The sequence below is a fragment of the Dipodomys merriami genome, unplaced genomic scaffold (genome assembly GCF_024711535.1).
Source record: "Dipodomys merriami isolate MVZ:Mamm:240054 unplaced genomic scaffold, mDipMer1.0.p SCAF_21, whole genome shotgun sequence".
Lineage (NCBI taxonomy): Eukaryota > Metazoa > Chordata > Mammalia > Rodentia > Heteromyidae > Dipodomys > Dipodomys merriami.
The window spans coordinates 30,474,109-30,492,588 of NW_027203493.1; the positions used below are offsets into that span (position 1 = coordinate 30,474,109).

An 18,480-nucleotide genomic window follows, 5' to 3' on the forward strand; every position below is an offset into this window, starting at 1 on the left:
CTTCAAACAGTGATCCTCGGATCTCAGCCTCCTTAGAGCTAGGATTACAGGCATGAGCCACTGGCACCTGGTCCATATTTTTGCATGTAGAACCATGAGTAATTTTTATTTTATTATTTGTCCTTTAACACTTTCCTTGTGTTCTGTAATGACCGTTCCTTATTTTTGTTTATGTATTTTTTACTAACACATAATAATTATATATAATTAATGCAAATTTTTACACTTGCATACACTGTACATTATCCATATCCAGTCACTTTTTTTTTTTTCTGCCCTCAACCCTGCCATCTCCTGGCACTTTTCCCAGGCCCCAGTAATCTAGTGATTATGTTCAAGCCAACATTTTGTAGTTCCCTTACAAAAGAGAGAACATGTGCTAACTATTTTTGTATTTGACTTATCTCACTTAACCTAATGTCCTCCTGCTCCATCCATTTTGTTGAAGTGATGGCATTTTGTTCTTCTTTATGGCTGACTAATACTCCATTCACATTCATTTTGGAAATACATGTTTACCAGCTACAACACCAGATTTAGTTTGTTTCTTTCAGTATTCTAAAAGTGTTCCATTCTTTTCTAGCCTTTATTATTTCTAGTGAATAATCAACCATTCTTTGTATTACTAATCTCATTTTCTCTGAAATTTATTTTGGTTTTTGAATGACTTGATGTGGTTTTTTTTTTCTTTTAATTTGTACACATTTCTCAACCTGTTAGTTGATATTTTTCACTAAATTCAGGTAACTTTACCTCCGTTTGTTCTTATTGATGGTTGGAGATTTGTTATTGGTGGTGGCTAGTTGGTTTTTGTATCTGGGTTACATTTTTCTGGTTGTATTACTAGTAATTTTTACTATATATTGTGTGATGACTCATTTTATTATATTCCTTTGAAAATGTTATATTTTTGTGGTAAGAGTCAGTTAAGGTGCTTATTGATCTCATTGAACTTATGGAAGCTTAGTTTCACTGTTAGAGAAACTTTATTTCAATTTGTTTTTAGGCCTTAGGTTGTGTTTTTAGCCTTGGCATAGAGAATTTGTTTCCAAGGATTTGCCCCATGTGGCATTTCAATGGAAAGAAAGCGAAAGGTGTTTGTGAATCTCCTTATCACTTGAAGGATTCAAGAACGAATTCTCTTTCTTTTGTACTAGTTAGCAGCTAAATAGCTGCTCGGATTTTTCAGATGTCTCTGACACTGTATACAAAATAGACAAGTTTTTTTTTTTATTTGTTGTTTTCATGATAACTTCAAACTATGCACACTGTGGATTGTCTTTACAGGACAAACTATTCATTAAGCTTCTGCTTAATCTTGGTAGCCACTGATGGTTTTGCATAGTGCTTTTTTATATATTGCCCAGGAAGTTAGTTATTTCTGTTAGAGGACTGGTCTGATGTGAACTATTCTGCTATTTCTAGAACTGAATCCCAGAACAGAAATTTTTGTGCCATATCTCATTCATTCTACCTAACAAAATATAAGGTGTCAAAAAATTTAAATGCAAATTTCAATAAGCCTTTTCGAAGGCACTTAGTCACATTGGTAATTTCTCTTTTAGTGTCCATTTTGAACACTTCTAAAATGTTTTTGGTTCTCTCTGTAACTTAAAGACTTCTCAAGTTGACTTCAGGGTACCCAAGCAATCTGATTCTATATAATTTTCCAACTTCATCTCTCAGAACTTCCCTTTTATCCATAAGCCAAGCCATAGCCAGCTTGCATATATATATATATATATATATAAAACTCCCATACTACCCCCACCTCCCACCACCCGATCCTCCCCTCCCCACCAAAGTTGTAAAGTTCGTTTTTCGACATAACGACTTGTACATCTCATTGTTGCAATGGGTCCACCTGTATCCCTAGTTAAATGATTTTTTTTGCCCTTCCCCTCCACAAATTATACCAACATCGATAAGTTTTTTATTGTGAAAATACTATGCAGAGGGGTTACAGTTACATGAGCAAGGTAATGAGTACTTATCAAGCATTGTTGCCTCCTCCTTTGTTTTTCCCCTACCATCCCTTCCCTCCCACTTCCACAGCCACCCCCCTCCCCACCCCCACCTAAATTGTAAAGTTCCTTTTTCAACATAGTGTCTTCTACATCTCATTGTTGCAATGAGTCATCCTGTATCCCTATTTAAACATTTTGTTTTTTCCCTTCCCCTCCCCAAATTATACCAACATCAAATACAGTGAAAAAACAGGGGTTATACCATGGGGGAGGGACATATAAAGCAACAAAAAATCACATGGTACCTTATAAATACGTTAGAAACAATAGCAAGGAAGAAAAAAACCACTTGTGTCCCTATCTTGGGGTTCATTTTGCTTAACTTTATCTTATCTGGTCACATGTATATAGCTTTTGACCTTTTCTACTTGTCTCATACATATACTAGTTATTGCAAATAAGGGGAACCGTGGGACCTATGTTTCTTTGGGCCTGGCTTACTTCATTTAATAACATTTTTCCAAGTCTTTCCATTTCCTAACAAATGGGGCAATGTCATTCTTTCTGATGGAGGCATATAGAAGTTCCTCAAAAGACTCCACATAGAGCTCCCCTATGACCCAGCAATCCCACTTTTGGGCATTTGCCCAAATGATCACAAACAAGACCATACTAAAGCTACCAGCACAACTATGTTTATTGCAGCATTATTTACCATAACTAAGATAGGGAAACAACCCAGATGCCCCTCAGTAGATGAATGGATCAAGAAAATGTGGTATATATACACAATGGAATTCTAAGCCAACTTCTTTGTATTCCCCCAAACCTCTGGTGCTTTTGTAATAACTTTATACTTTCATTTACCCTGGTTTCCCAGTGTTGAATACTTTATACCCACACATACTGCTATATGCTTGATCTTCTTTTAAGATGCTATCTAAACAGTCCTTTATCTCTGAAGCCTCTAATATTCATGTCTGTCTACCCTAATAAGTGTTTTGGCTTCTGTTTGCTTTCATAGTACTTTTTCATTACTTTTGTTAGCATCACTTACAGAGGACAATTACAAAGTACATGTGCCATTTCTCTTTGTAGGCCCCATGACAATGCTTGGAACATCTGAGATTTGTCAGAAGTGTTTGCTGAATTAATGCATAAATATTACTAGGGACATTACAGAAATATCCTGAGCTCCTGGATTCAGAAAATTTTTATATATGCACAAACCCAGACCAAGCAGTCATTTGCTTAGATAGCCTCTGGAATTTTCTCAGGAAGGGGCCTTGCTAAGATTAGTTCAGGACCATTGCCATCGGCTGTGATGGTGAAACTGGCCGTCTTTCCAACCCACCTGGAAAAGCTTAATTTTCTGTGTTCTCTAAATCATTCAAGTCACAACTTCCTAAGGAGGTCTTTGTTTTGCAATAACTATTTTCCCTCTCTGGATTAGCTCTTTTTCTTTGTTTAACTGAAAGTTTGCATTTACACAAACTATGACTTAGGAGATGCAGGATGACTTATTTGCTCTAAGCCTCATGTGAGGAAGTTGTACAGAAGAGGAGATCCTGGAGTACAGACACCATACTTTCCCCTGGTGCCTGTTGGTTTGGTTCTCCTGGATTCCTGGCTCTTCAGTAATTGTCATTGTGATTGTGAATGCTGGTAGTTAGCAACAGTTAGGTCTGTGGGAAAGCAGCTAGCCTCTGTTACAAGCTGAATGTCCAGGCTTCTTCCAACTGCTTTCTGTGAGAAACCCTATCTTGAATCCACAAATGTTTCCTATGCTATTAAAAGGAAAGGAAATTCTCTCATAGAATAGTGAGCTATTCTCTAAGACAATTTAGTTCTGAAGCCGATAGAGTATTTTGCATATTTAAGAACTCAATACTTTTTTAGACTTAATGATGTTGTTTTCAGAAACATATACTTGATGTGTAGATTTTTTAACTCCTTATAAGAGTTCTCCTTACGTGGTAAATTGCCATTTTTCAATTTTTTTAATTTATATATATATACACAGATATGTATATAATATATATTTCTGCAATTACAATTTGTTAGCTATTTTTCATAATGAGGAAATTTTAGGGAAGGTTAAGGATACTTTCCAAATGTTCTTTTGATATTGTAGTCTTTCATATCTTTTAGAAGTATTGACTTTAGCCCAAACCTAGGTTGGAAGTTCAAGTGATAGATACTTTCAATGAAAACGGAAATAATCTTGAGAAATACTTTCTGTCCAAGGTTTCAGTTCAATATTTCAATATTTTATCAAGAAAGCATCTTTCTATAGAGTGCTTCCATAAATTCTTTAGAAGCTGTATGTGGTATAATAACTACAAAAAGAGGAGAAACCTTCAACACATCCTTATGGAGTGTCTCTGGTTTACAATATTGCTTTTATTTTTTTTTAACTAACGCTCTGTGATAAGTTGAGGTATTATGTCCTAAATCTTGCCTTTTCAGGATGTTAGTTGTAGGATGTGGTGATGTGGCTCAAGCAGTAGAGAGCTTGCCTTGAGCTGAAGAGCGCAGGTCAGCACCCAAGCCCAGAGTTCAAGCCCCATGACTGACAAAAACAAAACAAAATCACTATCAGGATGTTAGTTGTTCAGACTGGAGGGATAAGCCAACTTTCATAGGCAAATAGGTTTGTTTTTGCTTTTTATTGACTGCCTAATTAAGTGGGGTGATATTCTGGGCATAGTTCGTGTAGCAACAAGGTAGTTTTTAAGTATCACATATTTAGAGAATAGGAAATAAATAGGTAAAAATAGAACCTGGGAAAGGGAAAACCTGGAAAAACATTTGCCCATAATGATTGTACAAAAAACCTGGACACTGAACATTTGTATCATATTAAAAGTCACTGATGTTGAGTCGGATCAGATAGCAGGTCCTATTCAAAGTGGTTTCAAACTTTGATCTCCCTGGATAAGTCTGTTCTTCCTAACACTTGGTTCATCTGATCCATCATTACTAGTTTAAGATATCCTCCTTCATTTTTCAGCTCACACCTCCTGGAAGGGACAAGGGAAAAAATGTGGTGCCTTAAAGCCTTTTTAAACTGTTCCTCTAACTACCATGCAGTTTTATACTATGTAGTGTACTTGAATATCTGGAAACATTCCTTATGAGTCCTAAAGGTATTCTGTATAATTGAGTGGAGTAATGTAGAAAATATGAGATGTGGGAAAAGGTCAGTACAGAGCACTTGGTGAAGGTTGGGCCTGAATCCTGTTCTTGGGAGAAGATAGAATTTAGTGAAGCAGAAGATTGTAAAGCACATTTGCTAACACTATGGCATAGCACACGAGAGGAAGGCATTGGGTATGTCCCAGAGAGCAGCGATAGTATGGAAAAGAGATATAAAATGTTTCTCCAAACTGCAGAGTCTAAAAAAATCCACCACTATGTCTGTCAGTCTGTAGGAGATGAAAACTTCCCATTTACAATGAAATATTCATTTTTAAATGAAGAAAGGAAAAGCAAGTCAACTATTAGGTTTTGCTAGAGGTAGTGAGAAAGCTACAAACAGCAAAAGCAGATCTGAAATGTTAATCACCTGTGGCACAGTAGTTAACTTAGAATAATATTGAAATGTTTTTGCATCTGACATTCTCCACAAACCTGTCTCCTTTTATGTGTATGCATGCCAGTATATAAATTGCTGAATCCATGTCAGTTGTAAAGTAATGGCACTGAGGGCATCATAAATTACCATGGTGATCCTCAGGAGAAGACACTGTCGTATCTGAATGAGTGTTTCACTTCCAGAGTAATGTATGCCTTCATCTGGCCCAGCAGTCAGCATATTGCCCTGTGTTGATGGATATTGTCAGCTGGAAGCTACACTACATTTCACTGCACAATAAACATGGCTGTCAAATCCATATAAAGTGAAATCAATTTATCCTGTATGGTCAGTGCATTTTAAATGAAATTAATGTACTGTGGGTACGGTGGCAAAAAGGTAGCATATTAGTTATGCATCTTAGGATCTGAGACGTTTCATGTAAGGCATCATTCTGTCTAGTAGGTCTAAAAGAAGAGTTGTTTATAAAGCAAGATTTTTTTTGCATGATCTCTAGAAAGTGGCTTCTCTGATCTCCTTCCTGTTTAGAAAAACATTTCACAATATTAGCTATTTCCATCCTTTTATCCTGTCTTTTTTGTTATTGTTGTAAATGATGATCATATTTTTGAAATAATAGCACCCTTTAATGTCCTAATTTATTACTGGCTTTGACACATACAAGCTATATAAGCAAGGTATCTGGAAATAGGAAAGAAAGGCTAGAGATTGATTAGGTGATGTTGTTCCCGTGTAACTTCACTGAACTGAAAGTTATACTAGATAAACAGAAATGTTGGGTTTAATGTTTATTTTGCTTCTAAACTTTTGTGAGTAAGATTTCCAGTTCATACAGCTGGTGGCTGAGGCCCTCCGTCCAACTACTTCACATTTTACTGTAGAATTTCTCTATCTATAAGGAGATATTTAGGATATTCTACATGGCAAAGCATACACCAGTGTGCTATACTGGTCAGAAGTATGGAAACAAACAGAGGCTTCCTTTTTCCTTCCTTCTTTCTTTTCTCCCTCCTTCTCTCCCTTATTCCCCACTCCCTTCTTTCCTACTTCCATGCATATACCAGACACTTCACAGATCCAAAGCATACAATAATGAATGAGCCTCATCTCCTGACATACCCGCAAGGAGCTTTCAATTACTATGCTACTAAATTCAGCCCTTCACAAAGCATAAAATACAAAGACTTACATAGAATTTGACAGATGGGGAAAAAAATCTCTTAAACAAGAGAAAAACACATCAAGACGCTTAAGATAACTACTTCTTAATCTAATTCTTTTGCATATGCACTGAAAACCAAATAACATTTATTGAACACATAATTATTATCCATTATGTGGGGATTCCTGGGTATACAAGTATGGGAGTAACACCATCTCTCCTGATCTCATATTCTTGGAGATGAAGTGGTGGAAGGATCAGAGGCAGTCAGTGAGGGAAACAATAAACACTTTGGGGCCTGGGGCCTGGAGCATGAAGATAAGGAGTGAGTGTATGTTGCCTGGAGAATCTCACTGCAAATGCACTTCCCATCTGTCATTCTTCCTCTCTCCCAGTCACCTGCTGATTCTTGTTCATCCTTCCAGACTCAGCTGGGCCATCATATCTCCTGAGAAGCACTGGTGACCATCCTGTCTGGTGCTTGTAACATTTACCACACATCTTTTGTTTGAATTGTTTGCTTCCTTTCCAAACTGCAAGTGCCTCGAAAACAGGAGCTGCTTGATTCACTTAAAGCCTTGCTCATCATTGTTTAGTTAATATTTTTTATTTCATTAACTACCTCATTCACAAAACACCAACAGTTGAATCGGACTTGTAGGACAAATTGGACTTAAGCATCAAGCAATAGGAAAAAGGTCTCCCAAGCCTTGAGAAGATCACAGGCCAACACAAAATACTGTATAGAATTTTTGGCAAATGATGCTAAAATGGACTAAAAAGGCCTGCTTTTGAAGAAATAAATTATAGTAGGAAAGTTTACCAGAGAGTAACACTAGCCATTACTTTAACATCATTAAATGATATGACAGTTAATGATTACAATTAAAGTAATCAAGGTATATAAAAACATGCAAAATTAATTCTTCCCAGTGTCTCTTTGAGGGCTTTGTCAGCATGTCATGTAGAGTTAACATCTGGAACTGTCTTCTGCTTCCACAAGACTGCATAGAACAGAAGAGAAGGGAAGCAGTGGAGCCAGGCAGCAAGCTGTTGCATTAGCCGTATAATAATGCTTTGCACCCATCTTGTTCTTCCTGCCCTAACACTACAGGAAGTAAAGCAATGAATGGCTCTGCAGCTAAACTACAGCAGTATTATTGTTGGCCAACAGGAGGTGCCACTGTGGCTGAAGCACGAGTCTACAGGGATGCCCGAGGCCGAGCCAGCAGCGAGCCACACATCAAGCGACCAATGAATGCATTTATGGTTTGGGCGAAGGATGAGAGGAGGAAAATCCTTCAAGCCTTCCCTGACATGCACAACTCCAACATTAGCAAAATCTTAGGTAAGTGCAGTGGCCAGTGGCACAGCTAGTGCTAGTGTGCTCTCTCTCTCTCTCTCTCTCTCTCTCTCTCTCTCTCTCTCTCTCTCTCTCTCTCTCTGTCTCTCTGTCTCTCTTTGTCTCTGTCTCTCTGTCTCTCTCTCTCCCCCTCCCTCTTTCTCTCTCCTCTTTTTTAGGCAGGGGCGTAATTGGGCTTCAACTGTAGGTGGCAGGAGTCAAATGAAATACAGCCAGTTGCCACAACAGCCTTTTGTTACCATCTTGTTACCTCTCCCACCACCCGACATACAGGTTTATGAGTTACTGCATATATAGAGCAGGTGGCTAAAACTTTCTTTTAAGGGCAAAACTATTGCCATGGCAAGGCTAACTGCAAATCTCTAAAGTACTCCTAGTAATATGTTAATATCGTGAATTCAGCCACTCCTGCAGGGACATTGCTAAACAGGAATCCTGAGGGCAAGCTTTATCTACCCTCTCATTCAGGCTTTTAAAATTTATAAGTTGCTATGCAATCTTGGAAAAACTCAAAGACTTCAGTTTTCTGTTCTAGCATTGTTGGTTTCATATGTTCCCCTGCAAGAATTTATGAAGGATGAGGGGTGAAACCCAAAATAGTGTGAAATTCATGAAGTGCAGAACAATGCCTCTAATGATAACTTTAAGAGTTGCAAAGTAAAGCTACATTTACTTTAATAAGAGATGACGAGTTGAAATTTCATAGCAGTGAGTTGAACACACAGACCACAGGGCAGAGGCCCACTTTGTGGTAAATTGCCAGCGATTCTCCTGTTTCTCAGGATTAAACTCAAGCCTTGTTCTATTAGTGTAAAGCTTGCCTAGCAGAGATTATATAGTTTGGAATTATTGTGCACAACATATTGAACATATTTTATTCAACATGCAGCATTACAGTCAACATGTTTCCTCTTTAAAAAGGAAAAACACAGAAGGCACTGTTCTGTTTAAGCTGTCACGATGTGGCAAAATTGCAAAGAGAGCAGTTTCAGAAGCTGAAAAACGTTACAGACTTAAACTGTGGCTTTAATTTTTTAAATGTTTTGTTCAAAAGCAATAAATATTTAACCTGAGTAAATATCGGTGATATGGACATACACAAATACATGTGTTTTGTCGCTACATAAATAATTTAACTTGATTCTGAGACATTTCGAGTCACTGACCTCTAAGAAAATTTAAAACATATACATAGATCAAACAGTGGTGAAACATTCAAATACACATTCTTCTCTTTTTTTCATTTTGACTTTTGAATTTTAAAGTAGATCCTAACTGTCATGACAATTAAGTGATGTTTTATTTTTAAGATTTTAGGGATGTTATTCTTTTGAATTTAAGTATATTCTAAATCAAAATATCCCTCATGGACAGATTATAATTTTTTTCAAACTAAAAGTCATTCTAAAAGAAATCAGCATTATCTTCTTATTTGTCTCCTGCCATTTTGTTGGTAATATTAGTAAGCTTTCAGATGGGAATAGACCCTCTGTGTGTCGGGTTGGGCAGCCGTGAGGAATCTATATTATTGATATGCATTCTGTGAAAAATGATTTGGAAGATAGCAAGTCCATTCATTAAGTGTCAACTTTTATACACAAGCATTTCAAGAGTGCCAAGAATCCTCAACTGGGGCTTTCAGCTGCTGGGAGCCAGCAGCACAGAGACTGATCTGCACAGACGATTTGCACAACTTGTGCACAACAATTAGGAAAGAACAGGGATGGATGTGCTGTTAAAGCAGACCAGCATATTGCTGGCTACAGGGAATATTTGTAGAACGTTTCCATTTGTTTAGGTATGAAAAATCTCCACGGAAGAATAGCTAACATCCAGCCTGCACAGCTGTTACCGCTTTATTCACCAGTAAGGCACAAAAATGCAACTTGATACATCTAAAAAAACACATCCCTTCTTTGTCAAGTGTTTAGATGATTCTTTATAAACAATATTAAAGACGTGAATACTTTTCCTTCTTCCTGTGTAAATCATATTTAAAATTTTTGTACTTTTATTGATATAGCTTTGGGTGGACATTTATAGTACTTGAAAATGGTATATATATTTATATATAAGTATATAAATATAAATATATAAACATATATATATATTTCCAACTGGACCTTCCTGTCTGAAGTTATAACTTCTTAAGTAGAGTTGAGAGTGTGTGTGAGTGCATGTATGTGAGTGCATGCTTGTGCTGATACTAGAGTTTGAAATCAGAGCCTCACACTCTTGCTTAGTTTTTCACTGACAGCTGGTACTCTATTACTTGAGCCAAATCTCCAATCTACCCCGATCTAGCTTTCTTACCTGCTCCCCCTCAGTCACCCAGTTAGAGCATCTCATGGACTTTTCTGCTCAGACTGGCTTGGGACCACAATCCTTAGATCTCTGAGTTGCATCTGAGTTGCAAGGATTACAGGGATTAGGTATCAACACCCACATCCATGTGAGTTGTTTTTAGAATTGCCCCCCCTCTTTATATATGGAAGAATATCAATATGTGCTGACATCAGAAGTTAGTTTCACCAAACACACTTGGAGTGTGGGAGATGTTTAAATTTCTAGAACGAAGTGAGCTTTTCCTGTGAATGCAGTCATACACAGAAGCATGCTTAGGAAGTTTTAGACTGTTAACCTTTTTAAGAGGAGGAGCAGATGAATTGGAACTTTGGTATAGAAAATGATCTTTAAGCAGCAAAGACGTATTTTTAAAACAATCTATTTAGCACAGAGATAGAGCACTTGCCTACCATGTACAACATCCTGGGTTCAATCCTCAGTATAACACACACACACACACACATACACACACACACACACACACACATACACACACACACATACACACACACACATACACACACACACACACACACACCACTCAATGGTATATGGTAATGGGAACTACACAAAGTAAAGGCAAAAAAGTGGTGTGAGGTCAGTCTAGTTGTACTTGCCAAAGAATATGTTGCCTTAACCACTGAGCACTTAAGGCTATTTTTTGTCTAGGCTCTCGCTGGAAATCCATGTCCAACCAGGAGAAGCAACCTTATTATGAAGAGCAGGCCCGGCTTAGCAAGATCCACTTAGAGAAGTACCCAAACTATAAATACAAACCCCGACCGAAACGCACCTGCATTGTCGATGGCAAAAAGCTCCGAATCGGAGAGTATAAGCAACTGATGCGGTCTCGACGACAGGAGATGAGGCAGTTCTTCACTGTGGGGTATGTATTTCTGCATGGAGCCACCTGGGCTCTGTATTCCTGAAACTGTAGGATGGCTCCTGATGGTGTATCTGGGAGGGAGATTCAGGAAGGGAGGGGGTTGTGACATGTTGGGGCTTGGCTATGGGAATCTTTGCTGTGTCACAAGTACACAGCTTTGCAACATGGCTCCAGCTCAACTCAAAACAAACCTGTCCCAGCTTACTCTCCCCATTGACAGTCCCTATCATTGTCTTCCAGCTAATCTCAGCTCCTCAGTCCCCACACATGGTTTCTGGTAGTTTATTTAGACAGACACATGGGGGGAAAATAAAAATCAACTTTAAGAAAATCTCCAGAAGCTTCCTGGCTTCTCTGGGTGGTGCTTCTGACTCTAATCACAATAGTCTGCTTTTGTTGTGGGATCTACCACAAGATAATTGGCCTTGACATTGGTTAGAAGACCTCATTTTTGGCATAAGATCCAGAACTCCTGTTGCAGTAAATTATTCTGTGGTAGAAGCAGCAACAATATGGATTTTCTTGCTTAAATCAGAAACTAGACATGTTTTTGATATCTTCAAGTCTGATTTCATGTCATTTTGTTTAAAAATTAGGTAATAGATTTCTGGTATAAATTTCGACTTGGCTGACTGGCTGTCTACATTCAACAGAGGCCCCTCATAACCACAGTAGTCAGGATAAGTGGGGATGCTGATGCCTGTAGATTCCAGCACACTCTAGGCCTAGCAGTACGGGGCGGGGGGGAGGGGAGAGGGGGGACTGGAACCAGAGGACCATTCTGGAGGCCCTGGCTGGATTATCTGGAATCAGAGTGGGAATTGTGAGGGGAGAGGGGTGAGAGAGAGGATGAGAGGGGGGGGGAGAGAGCACAGAAAGGAAGCAATATTTACTGTTGACACAAAGAACTGAGGGCTGTGTGCTGGGCCTGGCAATTAGAAAGTGTCCTTTAAAGATGGGAAAAGGGAGACCACATGGAATTAAGGAGCTATTCTTTGCTTAGGGATTCTCCAAAGAAAATACACTTGGACAAAGAGCTGATTTCAGAAGCATATGTTTAAAAGGATAAAATTAACTTGAAATCATAAATAGAATACAAAAACTCCAACAAGCCAGTGAGAGTACTCTGGGACCCTAGTCTGCATAGTATATTAGGGTCCTAGAAAGAAAAGTGAGCTTTCCAAGTCTGAACTACTAAGAGTCAAATACTGACCAGTTCACCTGTAAAACGAAACAGGCGATAGTCCACACCCCGTGAGATGTCAGGGAAAACTCTGAGGCAAGGCTTTCACAAGCGCGTGTTACACTGCTTGGTACAATGCTCGGAAAGGCAGACTGTAACACTGCCATTTTGAGTTCATATATATCTCTATTATGGTGAAGCCATGTTTTATATCATGTTGAATAACCAGTGAATTTCTTTATACCGAGGCAGAACTTTCTAGGATATAGAGAAGCATAAGACGGTTTACTGCAGATTCCAAACTATTACTAATTGAGACATATCAAAATGGTCATCAATTTCCTCTGTTTTAAGTGTTTGCTGTTTTTAAAGGAATTCTTCTAACATTAAAGTACAATGAACTATAACTTAGACTATTCACATGGCAGAAAATCAGTGAAAATATTGACTCAGTGTGTCTGTTCAGTAGAATGGGCATAGGTAACAAAATGCAAATTGGAAACTGTGATAAATGTCTTCCTTTAATCCTGTTAGTATGTCCCTGATACGGTATTTATCTCTTGAACTCAGAATCAAAAGCTTAAACTTGGTATCTTCTGAAAGTCCAGCCTTTCTCACAAATCACATCACCTGTATAAATACTTAGGGCGTTTCTTTCACCCTATTATAAATGGCCGTCAGTGGTAATATTTCTGTTTTCTGCTACTATGTGATTTTTCTGCTAATGTGAATGATAATATTAGTTAGTTTTGTTTCCTTTAGAAAAGAATATATTAAAACAGCTCTGGATCAAAATGTCCCAACACATACCAGTGCTTATAAGATATATAATGAAAATAACTTGAATAATAGCTACCATTTGTGGTGTGTCTACACTGTAATCATATAGTCTTCCAAATAAGATAATGGAATTGAGGTGGTAGTGCCTGTGAAAAAGATCAAAGATTCAGATTCAGATCCCCACATCTGTCTAGCTCAACAACAAAGAAACAAACTCTTTCACCATGTTTCCACAATGTACACCTCAGGGCCCTAGTCATTAGCAAAGCTGTGCCATTTGAGCAAGGGCTCTCAGAACCTAGAAAAATGAGGCATGAGTAATATATGGTGCATAAAATGAGCTCTGAAAGGTAGTGACCAAGGCTTCCTGACAGTGAAGAGCCTGCTATAGAATTCTAAGTTAGGACCATGGAATGAAGCTATAGAATTACAGGCAATGACCAGAATGTTCTGCTTTTTAATCCCCAATATTAAACATTTCCCTCTACTTTGCTTTGGTAACATTTGCTGTACAATGCAAAGTATTATTTCCACTTATGGATTTGTATTTTTGTTTAAGTAGTTATATTTGATAGATTATTAGCTCCCTCAGCTTCATCTTTGGAAATTGATCTTCATTAAATGTGAAGTTACGACAAGAGGAGCAGGGAGAAAAACAAACACAACTTTCCCACATTGCTATTGACTTCTTGTTGGACTAAGATCAATTTTTATGGATGATTTGGAAAAGACTTGCATAACTTCCAAGCCAATAAAACAGCATTAGCCAACATTTTTGTTCATTTTACTGACTATACAACTGTAACTGATGAGCTAAGATTTTTTAACTTAGCTATTATAAAATGGATTTGTCAATAACATGAGATAGATTTAGCTTTTACCTGGGATCTAAGCCCTTTAATTGGAAAATTAACTATTAGAATTTAGTAATAATCCTTATAAAATTAATGTGGAAATTATATTCTGTGGATTGCTCCAATTGTCTCTTTTCCTGAATAATTATAACTAAATGTCCTTTTTATTTGAAACTGTGCTTAGTAATTTAACTGTAAACTGGTGGAAAATTATTCAGGTCCTCTAAATATTAAATTTGAGGTTTTTGTGTAATAGTAGTAAATTATTGAATACTGAGCATATTCAGTATACTCTGCAAAGCGAACTCTACAGATTACTGAGGATATGTCAGATTTACAAGATAAGCTGTATCATCCCCCTTCCAGTGTTCAGAGATGCTACATAATTTGTTCAAGGCCACACAGCTAGTGAATGGCAGAACTGCGATTTAAACCAGGCTTATGTGAATGTGAAACATATGCCTTTTGCTATTTCACATCCCTCTCAATTAGAGCCTACAAATTGTTTAGAGCCTGTGAAGTAGAGTGGTGACGAGCACCAGTTCTAGAGTCAGACTCTTCTGGCTCGTTGCTCCATTTTCCTCTTCCTTGCTGTAGGATCTAACACATATCAATCTTTATTCCTCTGATCTCTCTACTTGCCCCTGGACAACTTACTTAAACTCTCTGCTTCCTAGTCTTCTCATATGCAGAATGAGAATGGTGATAATGACAGTAATGCCAACAAGGAAACTCCATCTTGAATCTCAAATAACTTTATATATGAAAAGTGTTTAGAACAATGTTGCCAATTTAGAGACTATAAGAACCTGAAGGGTTAGCAAACAATGGGACTTTGCTAGAAAACACATGCAGTTCCTTTACAATTGGCAAAAACCACCCTACACCCAGAAATATTCTTGTGATTTGAACACCATGTGGTGATACTGAGCTCCATCCAGGACACCTTTATTTGCCTACCTTGGTTCATACTTCTACGGGCATCCCTGACTTTTGTTTGGACATGCATGATTTGTAAAGCCCAATACCTGCCTACTACTCCTATTTGTGAAATCTGCAGTGTTTTGACTTTGAAATTGATTTGCAAAGGAAGGAAAAAATGCTTTCTAGGAAAGTAGTTCCTGGTAGACAAAGCTTGAGCATGCTGGCTCGATTTTTCCCTTTTGTTCATTGATTAGCCAGTCAGTTGGTAAGGGGTTATTTGGAATCAGCTAGATACCTAACTCCATACTATATTAATATAGCATTAAGCATTATTTCTGTATACATGAGATTTCAAAAAGCAGACACATACATGAACAGATTATTAGCAAATAACAGTGAGTTGCACACACAGAGAACATAGTGTATACTGTGTACAAATAGAATATAATCAAATGTTGATCTGATGCTATAGATAATACCAAGTAAAACTGAGATTACTATGCAATAGAGCCAGCCAACCTTGGAGCATCTTTGAGAAGTAGACTTGGGGTTTGGGAAGGTCAGACTGGCAGAAAAGAGATCTTTGTTTCCATATAATGGAGACTATGAGAACATTGGGGAAATCTGAGATGTTCAATTAAAAAATACAAAAAAAGATGAGCTTCAGAATTTCCCTAGCAGTAAAGAAAATGTAAGAGGATGAGTAGAGCAACATTTTGAAAACTCTAGACTTATTCAGTGATGTTCACTTAAAATTTCAGACCTTTTTCATATTTATAACCAAAGGTCAGTGTAAACCTTAGCTTATGATTTTGCAACCACAAAGCAGTTATAATTTAAAACAGCCTCAGCATTGTACATCCAGCCACTCCTAGAGTACTCGTTGCCTTCTGCTTTGGCTCCTGGAATGCAGGATCCCTCTCCACCTCTCATGAGAACTGGTTCCTATATGAACATTTCCCAATGACAGAAAGCAATTTTTGCTAAACTAAGCCCCTCCTAGATCTTTTCTTGTTTATGAGAACAGATTCAAGCCTCTAAAGATGGTTATATTCATATCCTTTCCTATTACCCTCCTTTCTATTTATCTTATTTTAGAACATCTCTTCCTGTCTGGAATAGGTTTCCTAGAGTTTTGGCTTGCTTTTTTTCCCCTCTCTCATTCACCTAGTTTATGAATGAATGAATATTCATTTATTCTATTCATTCAATAGGTGTTTATTGAGTGCCTTCTATCTTGCAAGCATTGTCTAGATTCTGGAGCTATTTCTCTGAAGATTCCTGTCCTCATTCAATCAAACAATTAATGTTTACAAATAGTCATAAGTACTTTAGAAAAAAGGTAAAGCAAGGAAAGTGGCTGGAAGCTTCAGAGGATGGAGACAATGTTCAATAGAGTGGCCAGAGGAAAACCTCACTGAGAAGGTGAGGGCATTAGACCCAAGTAGGTAAGGGGGCAAGCTGGGCAGGTATCTAGAAGTGAGCAGAGAAAACAGCAAGTGCCACGGTCTTGCGGCGAAACTCTGCCTCACTATTCAAAGAGAAATAAAGAGGAGAGAATGCCAGGGGCATAGGAAAACCAGTAACAGATGTCAGAGAGATGACAAGCCAAATTGAATGAAAGATTGTAGGCCATTGTAAAAACTTTCAACTGGACTCTGAATGAGATGGAAAAATATTGAAGGATTATAACTAAGCAACACCATGCTGTCCTGTGACTTTGGTTTCAAAGAAGCACTCTAGCTACTGTTCTGAGACTTGGCTGAGAAGGGAATGGCCTGCAGGAAGTTCAGGCTCTTGCAAGAGATGGCAGCTTAGACCAGGAGTATAGGCATGAAGGTGGTAAGAAATAGATGGGCTCCAGATACTGCCTTAAGTGTTAACTATGTTTTCTGGTTGGTTGTTTATATATAGGATTTGAGGACTGTCCTGAGACAGTTCCTTGTCTGATAAAAGTTAAGGAAATGTTATCTGAGCTGAGTATGGCTGTGTGAAGACCAGACATGTGGGAGAAAGATCAGTTCAGTTTTGCTCCTGTAAGATCAAGGATGGTGTCCAAGCATCCAGATAAAAATAAGCAGTTGTAGATGTCTGTAATTTAGGAGTGAGGTATTTTCCAGGTTTTAACTCAGGACCTCATACTTGCCCACCTTGTTTGGAATTCTGCCACTTGAGCCACACTTCCAGGATGGCTTTTTTTTTTTTTGTCAGTTGTGGGGCTTGAACTCTGGACTTGAGCATGTCTTTGAGTTCTTCAGCTCAAGGCGAGTGCTCTACCACTTTGAGCCACAGTGCCACTTCCAGTTTTCTAGTGGCTAATTGGAGATAAGTGTCTCATGGACTTTGGTGCCTGGACTGACTTTGAACCATGATCCTCAGATCTCAGCCTTGAGTAGCTAGATTTACAGGGTCTGGCGCCCAGCCGGTTATTAGATGGAGTCTTGTAGACTTGTCTATCAAGACTGGCTTTGATCTTCTGGATCTTGGTCTCCTAAGTTTCTACGATTTTAGTGCATCCTAGATAAGGTTTAATGTCATAAAACTGGGCAAAATCACCTGGGAAATTTAGGCCCTTGTACCTCAGAGACCAAGTCCTAAGGTGCTTCAGTTCTTAGATGCCTCAGCTAAAAGAAAAGTGACCAGCTATATCAAATGATACTCACGGTATAAGTCAAGTAAGATGTGAACTGAAAACTGACACTTGGAGATGGTGTGGAGATTGGTGGTCTGATTCCAGGCTGTTTCATCATAGTGTTAGGAGTAGTTGAAATGAATTTAAGGAAGAGTTGAAAGGAAGGAAATCAGAAAAGTCGAACAATAGCTGGCGGGGATGTGAGCCAAGAAAGTTTGGTTATTTTCTTTTGAAAGGGGCTCTACAATAGCTGGTGTGGTGGGAATGGCGCAAGGGAAAGGGAAACTTAATGATACAATGGAAGAGGCAATGGCTAGAGAGCCTCCGTAGTATGCAATAGTAAATAGTTTGAATGGAGCAGCAGAAGCATTCGCCTTATATTGATTGGGTATGAACTGATTCTTAGGGGGACAGGGACTCTGATACAGAGGCAAGTCAGTGCACAAGTGGGAGCTTATGATTTGCTTCTTTCTGTCCCTCCATGAAATGAAAAGCCAGGTCATTGGCTTGAAGTAACAAGGGAGACGAAGTTGGATATTTGAGCACTGAGCAAACATGAAATCATTGTCTAGAAAAGAAGGCAGAGCAGGCCAGGCGAATGTAAAGTATGATGGCTGGACAGCACCAGAAACTAATTTAAAATTCATGTTTGTAAACTGAGAATGGTGAGCATGGTGTTGTGTTTTCTCCAGCCAAGTTCATCTGTGTGCCTGAACAGAGTAGGCAGAGAGCTATATTTAACTTGAGTCTTTTATCAGGTAAGAGAATTGAGAGTGTGAGGGAAA

General features: G+C 38.3%; 1 protein-coding gene across 29 annotated transcripts in view; it reads left to right on the plus strand.

Moving 5' to 3' along the window:
• Sox6 (SRY-box transcription factor 6) overlaps nucleotides 1-18,480 on the plus strand; it is a 605,718-nt gene that overhangs the window by 579,721 nt on the left and 7,517 nt on the right. For 23 of the 29 annotated variants that reach the window (XM_070032825.1, XM_070032840.1, XM_070032826.1 and 20 more), the window contains 2 exons: nucleotides 7,842-8,075; nucleotides 11,106-11,322. In XM_070032825.1, coding sequence (XP_069888926.1) covers nucleotides 7,842-8,075; nucleotides 11,106-11,322 — 451 coding nt within the window. The remainder of the gene's footprint in view (nucleotides 1-7,841; nucleotides 8,076-11,105; nucleotides 11,323-18,480) is intronic. The other 6 variants (XM_070032816.1, XM_070032817.1, XM_070032818.1 and 3 more) reach the window with 1 other exon arrangement.